This window comes from Thalassophryne amazonica, unplaced genomic scaffold (assembly GCF_902500255.1).
Source record: "Thalassophryne amazonica unplaced genomic scaffold, fThaAma1.1, whole genome shotgun sequence".
NCBI classification, from domain to species: Eukaryota; Metazoa; Chordata; class Actinopteri; order Batrachoidiformes; family Batrachoididae; genus Thalassophryne; species Thalassophryne amazonica.
Window position 1 is genome coordinate 182,356 of NW_022986231.1, and position 18,515 is coordinate 200,870.

Genomic DNA, 18,515 nt, shown 5'->3' on the forward strand with positions numbered 1-18,515 from the left:
AGCCACAGTGGCATCAGGGTCAGCGATCAGTTTGTGACGAGCCACAGTGGCTTCAGGGTCAGCGATCTGTCTGTGACGAGCCACAGTGGCTTCAGGGTCAGCGATCTGTTTGTGACGAGCCACAGTGGCTTCAGGGTCAGCGATCAGTCTGTGACGAGCCACAGTGGCTTCAGGGTCAGCGATCTGTCTGTGACGAGCCACAGTGGCATCAGGGTCAGTGATCTGTCTGTGACGAGCCACAGGTGGTAGAGGGCTGTTTGACTGCTCTCTCCTGGCTGTGTTCAATTTAGGAGCCATCTGGAGGTGTCAGCAACCAGAGTGGTCTTGTTTCATTCCAACCGCTGACTGCACCTTGGTTCTGAAAGTACTTATTGAAGGTGAACATTATATTACAACTAATGATTTTTTTTTTTTTAAGTCCTTAGTTGTAATCTCAAGAAAATAATCTGCTAATTAATCGATTAGTTATGTCTGACAATTGTGAAAAATGTTGATACATGTTTCCAGAGTCAGAGATGATGAAAATTCAAAAATACTTTGTTCACTGCAAAAATGAGTTAGGAATCTAGTCTCAGAACATAGGCAGCTTGAAGGATTCAGATATTAAAAAAAGAAAATGACTCAAAACAATGACTCTGACTAAAATAGTTGATTTCTAAATAGTCTAGACTGTACCTTTGAGGTTATGTCTCTCAAACTATGGAATGTGCTGTCATTTTTCATAGGGACTCTGTGGATTTGGACAATCCAGCAGATGAAGTCAAAGCCAAGCATCTGCTGGAAAACCTGGTGGGTGAGCTACAGAGAAAAGCTCAGCATCAAGTTGGAGAGGATGGCTTTCTGCTTAAGATCAAATTGGGTCATTACGCCAACCAGCTGAAGGTACACATAGACTATACTCTGTACGTTTACTGGAGGTGTGTGTGTGTGTGTGTGTGTGTGTGTGTGTGTGTGTGTGTGTGTGTGTGTGTGTGTGTGTGTGTGTGTGTGTGTGTGTGTGTGTGTGTGTAAATTTTCTCAGGAATTCAATTTTGCAATGTAAAATACAAAATCTCTAACCAGGTAAGTGCTACAAGGCTTAACTTGAAGCCTTGTAGCACTAAGCTTTAAAAATTCTGTATGTGAAAATAACAAACAGCCCTCAATAAATTACATTTAACATGCTACCATCTTTTGGAGATGAAGTAATCTTCAAACATAACCTAACAGAGTTCACGTTCAGCACACAGTCAGCCAGCCAGGGTTTGCTGATACAAGATCTGCATTTTATATGATTTGGACACCCTTGCTGCATCTACTTTGTTTTCAGATAAATAATCAACATTTGCAGTTTTCAGCTTTCTGTACTCTCCTTTACCATACCACCTGACCACCACTGTGTCTCCAGTGGAAAAGAGTCTATTGAAGTCTGTTTGGCACATCAGCCTTGGAAAACACTTGGGCAGGGTACCATATTCTGGCAAAATGCAGCTGGTAAAAAGCTTCATAAATGTACCTGTAAGTTAAGCCTGTGGGTGGGTGTGGGTATAACCAGTTAAGATTTTAGGAGTCTAGCTTCAAAATTGAAGGGATCGTTTTGGTTTTTTTTGCCAGCATCATATATTTTTTCCCTCACATCTTAAATTTAAGGGGTATGGGTTGAGAAAGATGTGACTTTTTCTTAACTACAGTTAGATATACCTTATTGTAAGGTATCAGTGGATTGCACAGGACCCACTGATTAATTTGGTATTAGTTTGTAAATATAGTTTTCAAAAGACCACAACCATTGTAAAATAAGTATTATATCTTACCGAAAGCGTAAGATTTTGCCAAAAAAATTTCCACTCAGCCATAGGACAAATAAGGATGACATATCTGCTGCCTGAAAAGCTTAAAATTCAACTTGTAACAAAACAACACAAGAACTAGGAATAAAGCATATGTACTAAGGTGTACATATGCTACTTTCACTAGTCTCTTGCTTGAAAAAAAAAATCACAACATAAAAAATATTGTCACAGAAAAACACCTATTTTAGGGGTATTTTTATTGAAAAACAAAAAACTAGCACTTAGATCATATTTAGACATTTATAAGTGCTAAAATCTAAAACAGCAGGCACTTATACAACCCAAATTCTAATGAAGTTGGGACGTTGTGTAAAATGTTTCACAGATTTTTCACAGGATTTTCACAGCTCTGGCAACTAGTGGGTAGCTTTCGCTAGCTAGGTCGACACCTCCCCTCTCCGTTGTTACTTTTTATATCTGTTCCTTTTCTACCCGTTTAATACTTCTGTTCGTTTTTCAGTTGAACTGCTGTGAATTTTAAGTAATTTTTACTCCTGTGTAAAATCTTAGGAGCGGCTAGCATTTTCGCTAGCAGTTAGCTTGCGTTAGCTATTTCTGACCCTTCTCATCATTTTTTCCTGTTAATTAACTGTTTAGTGTATTTTATAGCTGCTGCTTTTTTACCTGTTTAATACTTCTGTTAGTTTTTCATTGTAACTGCTGTGAATTTTAATTCATTTATCTGCTTCTGTGTGAGCCTTAGGAGTGGTTAGCTTATCCATTATTGGTTAGCTCATGTTTGCTTGGCTACATTTTTGAATTTCTTAGTGCACAAAGTACACTACTTATTATACTTTACACCCTCCATAAATCCTGCGTGATGTTGGAAGATAAGGTGGCTCTCTTAGAGAGCTGTGTCCGTAAGTTAGAGCAGCTTCTTAGCGCAGTGGAGTTAGATGTTACGGGCACTCCAGATGAGGTTAGTGTTGGGCCGGCTAGTGAGCCCATTAGCATCAGCTTAGAAACACCGGCTGTGGAGGACGGCTTTCGGACTGTGGCTAGGCGGAGGAAGCCCCGTCGGGCTTGGTGCCCGGTTGTGGCACCTCGATCACACTCACCAGTGTGAACTGTGAATCGGTTTTCCCCCTTGGATTTTCCAGATGTGAATTCTCTGAGCCCACGAGTGACTTCCACTCCTGTCTCTGCATCTTATATATGCTACTCTGGAACCACCCCAAAACCCAAACAGTTCAACTGTCAACCCCACTGAGGTCCTTAGACTGGGTCTCATTAACATAAGATCACTGTCCTCAAAATCACTGTTGATCAATGATCTAATTATTGATCATCTCTTAGGTATGATTGGGCTATGTGAAACCTGGCTTAAACCTACAGCTGTCCTCCCCTTAAATGAGGCCTGCCCACCAGCATATACATTTAGTCACGTCCCTCGTGATGCGAAGCAAGGCGGGGGTGTTGCTCTTATTTATAAATCTAGGTTTAGCTTATTAGCTGTTGGGGGTTACAAATATCACTCATTTGAGCATCTGATTCTCCGCTCTGCTCAGGATATTACACATTGCCAAGGTCAGAAGAATAAAAATCAGTCGTATTACCTTGTCACTGTATATAGGCCTCCTGACCCATATTCTGAATTCTTAGATGAATTTGGTGCGTTCATCTCTAACTTGTCAACTAGTGTAGATAACATTCTGATCATTGGTGACTTTAACATTCATATAAATAAGCCTTCTGATCCCCTCTGCAAATCATTTATGGAAATTGTGGATGCATTAGGATTTCAGCAATGCATTCAGGATTCGACGCACATTAGTGGAAATACCCTGGATCTGGTTCTCGCACGTGGTATTGCTGTCACGAATATTGACATCATGCTTCTTACATCAGTGGTGTCTGATCACTCACTTAAGTTTACAGTTTTGCTGCCGTGTTTAGTGGAACAACAACCTTATATATCTTTACGGCGATGCATCAACTCCTCAACTAAGACTGAACTCGAAGCTAGACTGCCTGATGTCTTAGCTTCACATTTAACAAATACCCAGTCAGTAGACAGACTTGTGGATAGTAGTGCTCAAAACTACACTCGACATGATTGCACCACCTGTGTTAAAACCACGCTCCCCCAAATCACAGTCACCTTGGTTCAGTGGTTATCTGCGTGACCTCAAGCATAAAGCAAGAGGTCTAAGAATGGAAATGGCGTCGTTCAAAATTAGAAGTATTTCACCTTGTGTGGCGTGATGCTATCTTAGACTATAAGCATGCATTATTGACTACAAAGCGGACTTACTACTCTGATTTGATCAACAAAAACAAGCATAACTCAAAGTTCTTGTTCGACACGGTGGCAACACTTTTGCATGGACAACCACCTGTAGTTCGCTCTCCTTTTACAGCACAAGATTTCCTGGATTACTTTGGGAAGAAAATAGAAGACATCAGGTTAAACATCCCGGCATGCCTTAATCCAGCCACTACATCCTGCTATTGATGTGGGCGCCACTACTGAGGTATTACCTAGATTTACAGAATTTGACAGTATCTCACTAGGCATGCTGACAAAACTCGTAATATCAACAAAAAGCACAACCTGTTTATTTGGTCCTATACCAACAAAACTGTTTAAGGACCTGTGGCTCACTCTTGGGCCGACTGTGCTGGAAATTATTAATCTTTCTTTAACTTCTGGATCTGTTCCTAAATGTTTCAAATCTGCAGTGATTAAACCATTACTTAAGAAACCTAATCTTGACCCTAGTGTATTGACAAACTATCGGCCGATATCAAAACTATCATTTGTCTCTAAAATTCTGGAAAAAGTGGTGTCACGGCAGCTCATAGACTATCTTACTGAGAATAATCTCTTTGAGCCACTGCAGTCTGCTTTTAGAAAATATCATTCCACAGAGACGGCTCTCACTAAAGTGGTGAATGATCTTCTGCTTACAGTGGATTCGGACACCACTACGGTTCTGTTGCTGTTAGATCTCAGTGCTATTTGATACAGTGGATCATCATATTCTACTTGATAGGCTGGAAAATAATTTTGGGATTACTGGGAGTGCCCTTGCATGGCTGACGTCATACTTGACCAGTCGTTCTTACTGTGTTTTGTACAGTAACACTACCTCTAACCATAATGATATGAAATTTGGGGTTCCACAGGTGTCTGTCTTAGGCCCCCTGCTTTTCTTCCTTTATATAACACCCCTTGGGCACATATTGTGGCGTTTTGGGATTACCTTTCACTGCTATGCAGATGATACTCAGTTATACATGCCGATAACTGCTGGTAATCTCGTTCACATAAAATCCTTAGAAGATTGCCTTGCAGCAGTGAGAAGTTGGATGTCTAGAAACTTCCTACTTTTCAACTCTGATAAGACTGAAATGATGGTTCTTGGTCCAGTGAGACATCGGCATCAATTTGACCAGTTAACGCTCAGCCTTGGCTCGTGTGTCATACATCACATGACAAAGTGAGGAACCTTGGGGTAATTTTTGATCCTTCGTTGTCCTTTGGCCTCCACATTAGAAATATTACTAGGACTGCTTTCTTCCACCTGCGAAATATTGTGAAGATTCGTCCCATCCTGTCTATGGCTGATCCATGCATTTATCTCTTCTCGATTGGACTATTGCAATGTTCTATTTTCTGGTTTACTGCAGTCTAGCATTAGGGGTCTCCAACTGGTTCAAAATGCTGCAGCCAGACTTTTGACACAAAGCAGAAAGTTCGACCACATTACACCCATTTTGGCATCCCTTCACTGGCTTCCTGTCCCAGTGAGGTCAGATTTTAAGGTTCTGCTACTAACCTATAAAATTATTCATGGACTGGCACCTCCCTACCTAGCTGACCTAATTAAACCTTACGTACCGGCCCGGGCTTTACGTTCTCAGGGTGTAGGACTACTTTGTGTCCCTCAGGTGAATAAGAAGTCTGCGGGTCACAGACCTTTCTCTTATCATGTCCCTGTTCTGTGGAATGATCATCCTGCGTCAATAAAACAGATTCTGTGGAGACTTTCAAGTCCAGACTTAAGACACACTTATTTTCCCTTTCATATGGCTAGCATACTGGTACAGTTTTGTTTTACACTTTTTACTCTTTTAATTCATTTTATTAGTAATTGGAGCGGGCCGTGGCCTCAACTTTACGTAAATTCTGGGTCTTTTAGTGAAGTTTAGGGCGAGCTGCCGGCGATCACCTTAGTATTTCTCTGTTTTTCTTGTTGTTTAATGCTGACAAATTATACAGTATTTCTTGTCTTTCTGATACCTGATTCTGTTTTTTCTCTCTGTTTAAGGTACAGCTCCATCCAGAGATGGGAGTTGTGTTTGTGTTGGCGATCCTCCTGTCCTGTGCGCCAATAGCATTTCTTGTATATTCGTCCGTGAATTGTTCTGTGAATTGTTCTGTAATTTGTTTTGTAGCATGACCCAAGCAGAGGGTCACCCCTTTGAGTCTGGTCTGCTTGAGGTTTCTTCCTCAGAGGGAGTTTTCCTTACCACTGTTGCTCTGGGGGTTGGTAAGGTTAGACCTTACCTGTGTGAAGCGCTTTGAGGCAACTCTGTTGTGATTTGGCGCTATATAAATGAAAATAAATTGAAATTGAATTGAAAATGTAAATAAAAACAGAATTCAGTGATTTGCAAATCCTCTTCAACCTTTATTCTATTGAATACACCACAAAGACAAGATATTTAATGTTCAAACTGATAAAATTTATTGTTTTTGTGCAAATATTTGGGGGCCCCTTGGTTTCGTCTCCCTTCCTTGAGCTCGCCAAAGAGAATTAATTTCGGCATGCGTGTATCATCCATCCTGGCTACGTGACCTGCCCAACAAAGCTGTTGTTTGAGTATAATAGACTCCATGCTGGGCAATTCGGCTCTGGTAAGGATGTCCTCATTTGAGACGTAGTCCTGCCACTTGATCCCGAAGATGTTTCGGAGACAACGCTGATGAAAGCGTTCCAGTAATCTGATTTGCTGGTGATTCAGAACCCAGGTTTCAGCTCCATACAGGAGGGTAGGGACCACAATGGCTCTGTAGACCTGCACTTTTGTGGAAAGGCGCAGTGCATGATTCTGCCAGACTTTCTTAGAGAGTCGACCAAAAGAACTGCTGGCCTTGGCAAGGCACCTGTCTAGGTCCTTGGCAACAGATGCGTTGTTTGAGATAACACTACCGAGATACGTGAAGTGCTCTACTGCATTCAGGCTGGTACCCTCGATGTTGATTTGGGGTGGGGTATATGCTGTATGGAGGACCGATTGATATAGCACTTCAGTCTTTCTCAGGCTGATGGTGAGGCCGAAGGCTCTTGCTGCTTCAGCAAAACAGTTGACAATGTGCTGTAAGCCTTGCTCCATATGGGCAACGAAGGCGCAGTCATCTGCGAAGAGCAGCTCCATGATTAGCTGTTCTGTGATCTTAGTGTGGGACAGAAGGCGCCGCAAGTTAAACAGACTTCCGTCAGTTCTGAAGTGGATATAGATGCCGTCTGTCAAGTCTTCTTTGGCCTTACGAAGCATCATGCTGAAGTAGATGGAGAACAGAGTGGGAGCGAGGATGAAACCTTGTTTGACGCCATTTGAGATGGGGAAGCTGCCGGACAGAGTCCCGTTGTACTTCACTTGTCCCATCTGGCCTTCATGCAGCTGGCGGATGATGGTGAGGAGCTTTGGAGGGCAGCCAAGGCATGCAAGAATCTTCCACAAACCCTCACGACTGACCTTGTCAAAAGCCTTGGTTAGGTCTATGAAGCCTGCATAAAGGGCCATGTTCTGTTCTCTGCACTTCTCCTGGATCTGTCTCAGGACGAAGATCATGTCGGTGGTTCCCCTGTTGACCCGAAATCCACACCGACTCTCGGGAGTATTTTCATGCGCTATGGTAGGGGTAAGCCTGTTGAGCAGCACTCGAGCCAGAATCTTACCTGCTATTGAGAGGAGAGTGATTCCCCGCTAATTAGAACAGTCGGACTTGTCGCCCTTGTTCTTGGACAGGGAGACAATGACCGCATCCCGAAGGTCATGTGGAACCATTCCCTTTTCCCAGCAACTGGAGAAGAGAATCTGAAGCTTGTCGAGGACTGCCTCACCTCCATTTTGGTACACCTCTGCTGGGATGCCATCTATGCCAGGAGACTTCCCTGGATTCAGCTGCGTGGTGGCCTTTCGGATCTCTTCAAGTGTTGGGGGGTCATCAAGTTCCCATTTCACTTCCACCTGGGGAATCTTCTCGATTGATGACTCTTGCACAGTGCGCTTGTCACTGAAGAGGTTTTCAAAGTGTTGTGACCAACGCTGCATAATGGTTTCCTTGTCCGTCAGAAGGGTGGAGCCGTCTGAGGAGCGCAGGGGTGGATGGTCTTAAGGGCTTCATAAAAGGAGCGCATGTCTCCGGCATCGGCATGTTGTTGTCTTCTCCGCAAAAGCTAGCCACCAGTCGTTCTGCATTATGCGGAGCTTGCTTTGCAGTGTGGAGCAGGCATTTCTGTAAGCTGTCTTGGCAGAGTGGTCATCAGGTTTAGCTAAAAGAGTCTTGTGGCATGCATGTTTCTTTTCTAGTAGTTCCTGGATTTGTGCATCAGACTCATCAAACCAGTCTTTATTTTTCCTGGCTGAGAAGCCCACTACTTCTGCTGCTGTCTGCTGAAGGATGGTCTTTAATCTCATCCACTGTTGTTCAGGGTCGTCAGGCAGGCCTTCTTCTCCACCCAGTCTCTCCTCTAGTTTGGCCTGGAACTCCTTTTTTGTGTCTATGTCTTGCAGCTTGTGGACTTGTAGCTTCTTAAACTGTGGGCCTTTCTTCTTAGGAGGGGGCTTGAAAGTGAAAGCAATCTTGGAACGGACCAAGTGATGATCCGTATAGCAATTTGCGCTAGGCATCACTCTGGTATGTAGTACGTCTCTTCTATCACGCTGTCGCGTCAGAACGTAGTCCAGAAGGTGCCAGTGTTTGGAGCGTGGGTGTCTCCAGGTTGCTTTGAGTCTCTTTCTGTTGGAACAGGCTGTTGGTGATCGTCAAGTCATGTGCAGAGCAGAACTCCAGCAGCAGGTGGCCATTGTCGTTACAGTTGCCTATGCCATGTTTCCCTAGCACATCCTTCCATACATCAGAGTCGCGGCCCACTCTGGTGTTGAAATCTCCCATGATGAGGAGCTTGTCCTGGGTGTCGACACGCAGTAGAAGGTTTTGCAGATCGCTATAGAAAGCCTCCTTAACTCCGATGTTGGCCTGCATGGTTGGGGCATACACACTAACAATAGTGGCAAAATCCTTGTTGTTGATGGGGAGCCGGAGTGACATGAGTCGGTCAGAATGTCCAACTGGCAAACTGTATAACCTATGTGCTATGGCGCTCTTAATCATGAACCCGACCCCTGAGAGTCGACGATCTTCTTTAGCCTTCCCTGACCAGAACAGTGTGTAGCCTGTGCCTTCCTTGGTGAGTGACCCTTGGTCTGCAAAGCCCACCTTGCTGAGTGCAGCAATGTCTGTCAAGCCTTGCTAGCTCTTTGGCGACTAAGGCTGAGTGTCTTCAAGGACGATCACTATTGTCTGAGTCCATCATTGTGCGTACATTCCAGCACACAATTTTCAGGTTCTTTGTTTTTCTTTTCGCACCGCGTGTAGTGATGCCCGTTGGCAGCGGTGAGCCAACCGGATCTAGTGAGACAAGCCATGTTTAGACCACCTTTTCTAGGTCTGTCACCATGTGGAGCAAGCAGGGCTATCCCTAAACAGGGCTGCTTGGTCACTCAGGGCCCTGCCGGATGATGCTGTTGTTTCGGGTCAGCAATCAAATGACCATAATTCCTGAGCCGCCTGCATGCAGGATCGAGACTGCAGCTCCCAGTGCCATCATGCACCTGCTGTTTTCGCCTCTTCCCATTGCTGCAGGGCTTTCCTTCCCGCCTGCGCTCGTTGCTTAAAGTGGGGATCAGCTCGCGCACACCAATTCCACTCTTTAGGCAAGGTGGCACTCCACAGTGGCACAGACAAGCTGAGACGGCTGTGGCGACCACCAAGCTGTAGGTTTTACATCAGAGTGACCTTCTCCTAGCCTGTGGCTAAAGAACCTTCCTTGGAGGCACGGGGGCAGTAACCCAGGCTGGGGGTTTAACATCAGGGTTTTCCTTCCCCTAGGTGGACCGCCTTAACAGGGCTAATCCCATCTACCCACTGCTATAACCCAGTCAGCTGGGAGGCTCGTGATGGCGGGAGCGCCTAGATCCCGTATAGGTCATGGATCTACCACTGCCATACTTGAATAAACAATATCTGTGTTGTAAAACAACAACAAAAACACAAAGCCAACCTAATCAAAACCAAAGTGAGTGCAGCTCCAGGAAAACCTACCTGAAACAATCTAAAACTGACTGAAAATAAATCTGACTCAATCTAAACCGAAAACACTTCATCTAGCGCAATGTAACTATAGCTTGTAAGCTAACAAACGGAATATCAAATCAAATTTATTTATTTATATAGCGCCAAGTCCCAACAAACAGTCGCCCCAAGGCGCTTTATATTGTAAGGCAAGAGCCATACAACAATTACAGAAAAACCCCAACGGTCAAAATGACCCCCCTGTGAGCAAGCACTTGGCGACAATGGGAAGGAAAAACTCCCTTTTAACAGGAAGAAACCTCCAGCAGAACCAGGCTCAAGGAGGGGCAGTCTTCTGCTGGGACTGGTTGGGGCTGAGGGAATATAAAGCTAACCAAATCTAAATGCACTTAAAACAATCAGTCGAAACCTTTATCACTATGAAAACAGATAAGTGTGTATAAAGCTAAATGAATCTGAAAGTAACTGAAAAACAGGTAACTGAACATAAATTAATGCAAAGATATGCAAATTGTTAAATGAATATAAAGCTAGCAATCTAAAATGTACTTAAAATCACACTATCTGAATGTAAAAATGTATTTTGGACAGGGAGACAAAGACGTGTGGGCGGATTGCAGCGTCGGCTCGCAGCCACCGCGACGCTCCGCCACAGGAAAAACACCTCCGTTGGAAGCCTTAAAGACAAGTTCGAACATGTCCAGCTGTTAAACAATTTCTCATATACTCACTCTACTGAAAGCCATCAAAAGCCGCCTGGATTTTACAAATGGTTATCAACACGGAGGTGTTTTTCCTGTGCTGCCGCACCGCGTCGGCTGCGTCCCGATGCGCGGACCCGTCTGCACGTCTTTCATTAAAAAAATCTCCTTTAACAGTGGAATATCCGGATAAAATGCTGAAACCGACTTCTTCTGAAACTTCTCTGTTCTCTCACGACATCCTGGATCAATTGAGCCTGAAATGTAGAGTTTTTCAGCTTGAAACAGGCTGACGACGGCGCCTGGGAGTGCTGCATGACGTCTCGCTCCGTGGGAAGTCCTTAAAGCGACAGTATCACCTCAAAATCTCTCATCAGCCGTTAAAATCTTCACCGAAACCAGCTTAATTTTTCGAACCGTGTCCACTTCGATGTGTCTCACAGGTTTAGAAAAAAGTTTGATCAAACAAAGCGCCAGTCTCTCAGCAACTTCTCAGACAAAGGAATTCCGATGAGGGGCTGGACGACTCCTCCCAAAAGGAGTGCTCACAGGCGAATGACGTCACCGACAGGCGTGGAAAAACTCACGCATGCGCACGAGGGTTCAAGCATGTCTGACGTAAAAACATATGAATGAAATCCATATAGTTTTTGAAAAAAATAAAAAGGACCTATACTTTATGGACAGCCCTCGTATAAAGCTAACTGAAAAACAGCTAACCGAACATAAATTCATGCAAAGCTATGCAAATAGCTAAATAAATATAAAGATATCAATCTAAAATTTACTTAAAATAACGCTGTCTGAATCTAAAAATGTATTTATCGCTATGAAAACAGTTAAATGTATATAAAGCTAACTGAAAAACAGCTAACTGAACATATAAATTCATGCAAAGCTATGCAAAGAGAGTTAGAGAAGTAGAAAAAAAATCATACTAACATACATACAATGATAATATAACATTACAACACAGCTTCTCTCTCTCTCTCTCTCTCTCTCTCTCTATATATATATATCTATATATATATATCTATATATATATATATATATAGATATATATATTCAACAAAAATATAAACACAACACTTTTGGTTTTGCTCCCATTTTGTATGAGATGAACTCAAAGATCTAAAACTTTTTCCACATACACAATATCACCATTTCCCTCAAATATTGTTCACAGACCAGTCTAAATCTGTGATAGTGAGCACTTCTCCTTTGCTGAGATAATCCATCCCACCTCACAGGTGTGCCATATCAAGATGCTGATTAGACACCATGATTAGTGCACAGGTGTGCCTTAGATTGTCCACAGTAAAAGGCCACTCTGAAAGGTGCAGTTTTGTTTTATTGGGGGGGATACCAGTCAGTATCTGGTGTGACCACCATTTGCCTCATGCAGTGCAACACATATCCTTCGCATAGAGTTGATCAGGTTGTCAGTTGTGGCCTGTGGAATGTTGGTCCACTCCTCTTCAATGGCTGTGCGAAGTTGCTGGATATTGGCAGGAACTGGTACACGCTGTCGTATACGCCGGTCCAGAGCATCCCAAACATGCTCAATGGGTGACATGTTCGGTGAATATGCTGGCCATGCAAGAACTGGGACATTTTCAGCTTCCAACAAATACAGATCCTGTACAGATCCTTGCAACATGGGGCCGTGCATTATCCTGCTGCAGCATGAGGTGATGTTCTTGGATGTATGGCACAACAATGGGCCTCAGGATCTCGTCACGGTATCTCTGTGCATTCAAAATGCCATCAATAAAATGCACCTGTGTTCTTCGTCCATAACAGACGCCTGCCCATACCATAACCCCACCGTCACCGTGGGCCACTTGATCCACAACATTGACACCAGAAAACCGCTCACCCACACGACGCCACACACGCTGTCTGCCATCTGCCCTGGACAGTGTGAACCGGGATTCATCTGTGAAGAGAACACCTCTCCAACATGCCAAATGCCAGCGAATGTGAGCATTTGCCCACTCAAGTCGGTTACGACGACGAACTGGAGTCAGGTCGAGATCCCGTTGAGGACGATGAGCATGCAGATGAGCTTCCCTTAGACGGTTTCTGACAGTTTGTGCAGAAATTCTTTGGTTATGCAAACCGATTGTTTCAGCAGCTGTCCGAGTGGCTGGTCTCAGACGATCTTGGAGGTGAACATGCTGGATGTGGAGTTCCTGGGCTGGTGTGGTTACACGTGGTTTGCGGTTGTGAGGCTGGTTGGATGTACTGCCAAATTCTCTGAAATGCCTTTGCTTATGGTAGAGAAATGAACATTCAATACACGAGCAACAGCTCTGGTTGACATTCCTGCTGTCAGCATGCCAATTGCACGCTCCCTCAAATCTTGCGACATCTGTGGCATTGTGCTGTGTGATAAAACTGCACCTTCCAGAGTGGCCTTTTATTGTGGGCAGTCTAAGGCACACCTGTGTACTAATCATGGTGTCTAATCAGCATCTTGGTATGGCACACCTGTGAGGTGGGATGGATTATCTCAGCAAAGGAGAAGTGCTCACTATCACAGATTTAGGCTGGTTTGTGAACAATTTTTGAGGGAAATGGTGATATTGTGTATGTGGAAAAAGTTTTAGGTCTTTGAGTTCATCTCATACAAAATGGGAGCAAAACCAAAAGTGTTGTGTTTATATTTTTGTTGAGTGTAGTAATGGTAAATGCCACACTGGCAGAACCATTTATGAACATTAATACACATATATGCAGTTTATTCTTGCAGGACAGAAGGTATGTAGTGCGTGAGTGAATGTGTGTGTGTGTGACCCCCATCTGCCCTTCCCGATCACCCTACAAGCTCCTACTCAAAGATGACTGACAACTTAGAGGAAGAACAGCTGTGGGTTTGAGCCAGGTTTCACATAACCCAGTCATGTACAAGTGATGATCCATAATTAGATCGTTAATCAACAGGGATTTCAAGGACAGTGATCTGATGTTAATGAGACCCAAACTGAAGACTTCCGTGGGGTTAACAGACTAACATCTTTGAATAGGCCTGTGTAGCTTAAAATCCACTCCACGTTTTCCATCCAGTGCCCAGAGAGTGTCACAAACTGTTGTTGTCACATCAGGACTACAAGTCCCCGAAGCTGCAGTGCTCTGATGTGAGCAGCGAGCGCCGATGCGCTCAGCTTACCAGATAACCAGCAGACGACCCAGTCCGATGGAATACTGCTTTACAGCAGCCAGATGGTATCCAAAGTGTCCCAAAGCAAAGACATAGATTCATAAAAATAAAACACACACAACAAAGTAAAAACAGCACATCAGAAAACCCCAGGGTGTTCCCAAGCCAGCCAAGAGACGTAGTCCCTCCAGCGTGTCCTGGGTCTTCCCCGGGACCTCCTCCCGATGGGACGTGCCAGGAATGCCTCTCCAGCGAGGCGTCCAGGGGGCATCCGGAAAAGATGCCTGAGCCACCTCAACTGGCTCCTTTCGACGTGGAGGAGCAGGGGCTAGACTCTGAGCTCCTCCCGAGTGACCGAACTCCTCACCCTATCTCTAAGGGAGCGCCCAGCCATCCTGTGGAGGAAACTCATCTCGGCCGCTTGTACTCGCGATCTCGTTCTTTCAGTCATGAGCCAAATCTCATGACTATAGGTGCGGATCGGAACGTAGATCGATCGGTAAATCAAGAACTTTGCCCCCCTGCTCAGCTCTCTCTTCACCACGACAGTCCGATACAGCGACTGCATCACTGCAGATGCTGCACTGATCCGTCTATTGATCTCACGCTCCATCTGTCCCTCACTCGTGAACAAGACGCCGAGATACTTAAACTCCTCCACTTGAGGCAAGGACACTCCACCAACCTGAAGAGGTTTCAGGTTTCAGCCATCTGATAGTTATGGACTTGAGGGCAGTATTGGTTAAAATATTCAGGAGATATTTATGTGCCCTTGTGTCCAAGCCAACAGGTATTACGCTGAGGACTACCACTGCAAGATTTTGTTGGAGCATTGAAAACCTCCCTCCAAAAAATCCTTACCTTTAGGCATAGCCAGAATATGTGAGTGTGATTAGCTATATTTTGTGCACAGTTCCTCCAGCATGTACTGGGATGCTGTGGACCCATCTTGGACACTATTGCTGGGGTTCTAAAATATCAAGTAACTATTTTCCATTTGAATTCCCTCCATGTGTAGGAATTAGTAACTATGAGGTCTGTGAGAAAAGTATCTGACCTTTTTATTTTTTTCAAAAACCATATGGATTTGAATCACGTGTGATTGCACCAGCCAAGCTTGAACCTTCATGCGCATGCGTGAGTTTTTTCACGCCTGTCGGTTGCGTCATTCGCCTGTGAGCAGGCTTTGTGTGAGCACTGGTCCACCCCTCTCGCCGTTTTTTTATTGCGAATAAATGTCTGAACGATTTGGAGCTTTGCTGCATCAATTTTTTTCCAGAAACTGTGAGAGACCTCCAGGTGGACACCGTTCGGAAAATTAATATGGCTTTCAGGGATGATTTTATGGGGATTACACAGATTAAGGAGTGATCCAGACGGTTTAAAGACCGCCCACAGCTGCTGAGAGAGCGCCGCGCTCCGAGTGCCGATCGACAGGCTCCAGCCCCGCTGGTACAACCATATCATTTCCAACGTGAAGGCTTTGTTGATCCGGGATGTCATCTGACTTTCACAAAAAGGCAGAAGGTGTGGACATCAGCACTTTTTTGGCACATTCCACTGTTACAGGAGTTTTTTTTTCATGGAAAGAAAAGCGGAGGGATGCGCCACAGAGCCGTTCATTACGCGGCACAAAACCACCTCCATGTTGGTCTCACAGGACGGCTTTCAGGTGGCTTTCAGACGGCTGTCGGTTGCTTTTCAGTGGTGTCATTATCTGAGAAATTGAGCATGAGCTGGACATGCCCCAACATGTCCTGTGAGGCTTCATCACGGCATTGCTTTGCGCCATGCGGCTCCACCGCGACGCGCGGAAGTCCTCCTCATGTCTGTCTCAATGTGCCGAAAAAGTGCTGATGTCCACGTCACAATTTCTGTGCTAGTCAGACGACATACCGGATCAAAACAGCATCCAGTTTAGAAATGAACGGCACATTCCACTGTTACAATAGTTTTTGTCATGGAAAGAGGAGCGGAGTTCCGCGCGTCACGGTGGAGCCGCATGGCGCAAAGCAACGCCGTAATGAAGCCTCACAGGACATGTTGGGGCATGTCCAGCTCATGCTCAATTTCTCGGATAATCACACGACTGAAAAGCAACCGACAGCCGTCTGAAATCCACCTGAAAGCCGTCCTGTGAGACCAACACGGAGGTGGTTTTGTGCCGCGTAAAGAATGGCTCTGTGGCGCGTCCCACTGCTTTTCTTTCCATGAAAAAAACTCCTGTAACAGTGGAATGTGCCGTAAAAGTGCTGATGTCCACACCTTCTGCCTTTTTGTGAAAGTCAGACGACGTCCTGGATCAACAAAGCCTTCACGTTGGAAATGATCTGGCTGTTCCAGCGGGGTTGGAGCCTGTCGATCGGCGCGCGGTGCGCTCTCAGCAGTTGTGGGTGGTCTTTAAACCGTCTGGATCACTCCTTAATCTGTGTAATCCCCATAAAATCGTCCCTGAAAGCCATATTAATTTTCCGAACGGTGTCCACCTGGAGATCTCTCACAGTTTCTGGAAAAAAATTGATGCAGCAAACCTCCACATCGTTCAGACATTTATTTGCAATAAAAAAAACGATGAGTGGGGTGGACCAGTGCTCACACAAAGCCTGCTCACAGGCGAATGACGCAACCGACAGGCGTGAAAAAACTCACGCATGCGCACGAAGGTTCAAGCTTGGCTGATGCAATCACACGTGATTCAAATCCATATGGTTTTTGAAAAAATAAAAAGGTCGGATACTTTTCTCACAGACCTCGTAAATGTGTCTCAGTGCACACAGCCTGCCATTCATCCTGAGATATGTCCACATTCGCCTCCATCTCCCCGCTCTCCTTGATACGTGATAAATTTTGATTGATAGACATTATATTGTATAGTTTTAAAATTATTTTCTTTTTTCCACCTCCAGTGTAAAGCTTTATCAAATACTTTTCTAGGAATGTGGGATGTAGAATTTTGTCCTGGTCCCTGTGAGCTGTCAGAAAAGTTCTGAGCCGCAAGTATCTAAAAAAAATTTGCATTAAGGAGATCAAATTCATTGTTCAGCTGCTTGAATGTTTTAAGTATGCCACAGTCAGACAGTTGGTGAAGGTAAATCAGTCCCTTTTCTGACCATTTTTTTAAAGCTACTGTCGAGATTATTCGGTGTAAAAGTCTTCATACGAGGTCTATTAGAAAAGAAACCGACCTTTTTATTTTTTAAAAACCTATATGGATTTGAATCACGTGTGATTACGTCAGACAAGCTTGAACCCTCGTGCGCATGCATGAGTTTTTTCACACCTGTCGGTTGCGTCATTCGCCTGTGGGCAGGCTTTGAGTGAGCACTGGTCCCACCCCCCTTGTCGGAATTCCTTTGTCTGACGTCTTCCTGAGAGACTGGCGCTTTGCTTGATCAAAATTTTTTCAGAAATTGTGAGACACATCCAAGTGGACACCATTCGAGAAATTCAGACAGTTTTCGGTGAAAATTTTAACGGCTGATGAGAGATTATGGAGTGTTACTGTCGCTTTAAGGACTGCCCACGGAGCCGGACGGCGCGCCGTCGTCAGCCTGTTTTAAGCTGAAAACTTCCAAATTTAAGCCTCTGTTGACCCAGGACATCGTGAGAGAACAGAGAAGTTTCAGAAGAGCTCGGGATCAGCAGTTTATCCGGACATTCCACTGTTAAAGGAGATTTTGTAATGAAAGACATGCGGACGGATTTGCGCGTCGGCACCCAGCCGCTCATGGCGCGGCGCCACAGCAAAACACCTCCGTGTTGATAACCATTCGTAAGATTCAGGCGGTTTTCGATGGCTTTCAGTCGAGTGAGTATCCGAGAAATTGTTTAACAGCTGGGCATGTTCAAACTTGTCCTGTAATGCTTCCAACGGAGGTGTTTTGCTGTGGCGCCGCGCGATGAGCGGCTGGGTGCCGACGCGCGAATCCGTCAGCACGTCTTTCATGACAAAATCTCCTTTAACAGTGGAATGTCCGGATAAACTGCTGACCCCGAGCTCTTCTGAAACTTCTCTGTTCTCTCACGACGTCCTGGGTCAACAGAGGCTTAAATTTGGAAGTTTTCAGCTCGAAACAGGCTGACGACGGCGGCTCGGGGTGCGGCGTGCCGTCCGGCTCCGTGGGCAGTCCTTAAAGAGACAGTAACACTCCATAATCTCTCATCAGCCGTTAAAATTTTCACCGAAAACCGTGTGAATTTCTCGAATGGTGTCCACTTGGATGTGCCTTACAGTTTCAGAAAAAATTTTGATCAAGCAAAGTGCCAGTCTCTCAGGAAGAAGTCAAAGGAATTCCGACGAGGGGGTGGACCAGTGCTCACTCAAAGCCTGCCCACAGGCGAATGATGCAACCGACAGGTGTGAAAAAACTCACGCATGCGCACGAGGGTTCAAGCTTGTCTGACGCATTCACACGTGATTCAAATCCATATAGTTTTTGAAAAAATAAAAAGGTCGGTTTCTTTTCTAATAGACCTCGTATATCCAATAC

The 18,515-nt window shown here is 44.8% G+C and overlaps 1 protein-coding gene across 2 annotated transcripts in view; it reads left to right on the forward strand.

The window, feature by feature from the left end:
- Positions 1-18,515, forward strand: part of LOC117505612 (signal transducer and activator of transcription 5B-like) — a 255,380-nt gene that overhangs the window by 44,331 nt on the left and 192,534 nt on the right. The window contains exon 3 of one of the 2 annotated variants that reach the window (XM_034165193.1): positions 726-882. The exons of the other annotated variant lie outside the window; for it this stretch is intronic. Coding sequence (XP_034021084.1) covers positions 726-882 — 157 coding nt within the window. The remainder of the gene's footprint in view (positions 1-725; positions 883-18,515) is intronic. 2 annotated transcript variants of the gene reach the window in all.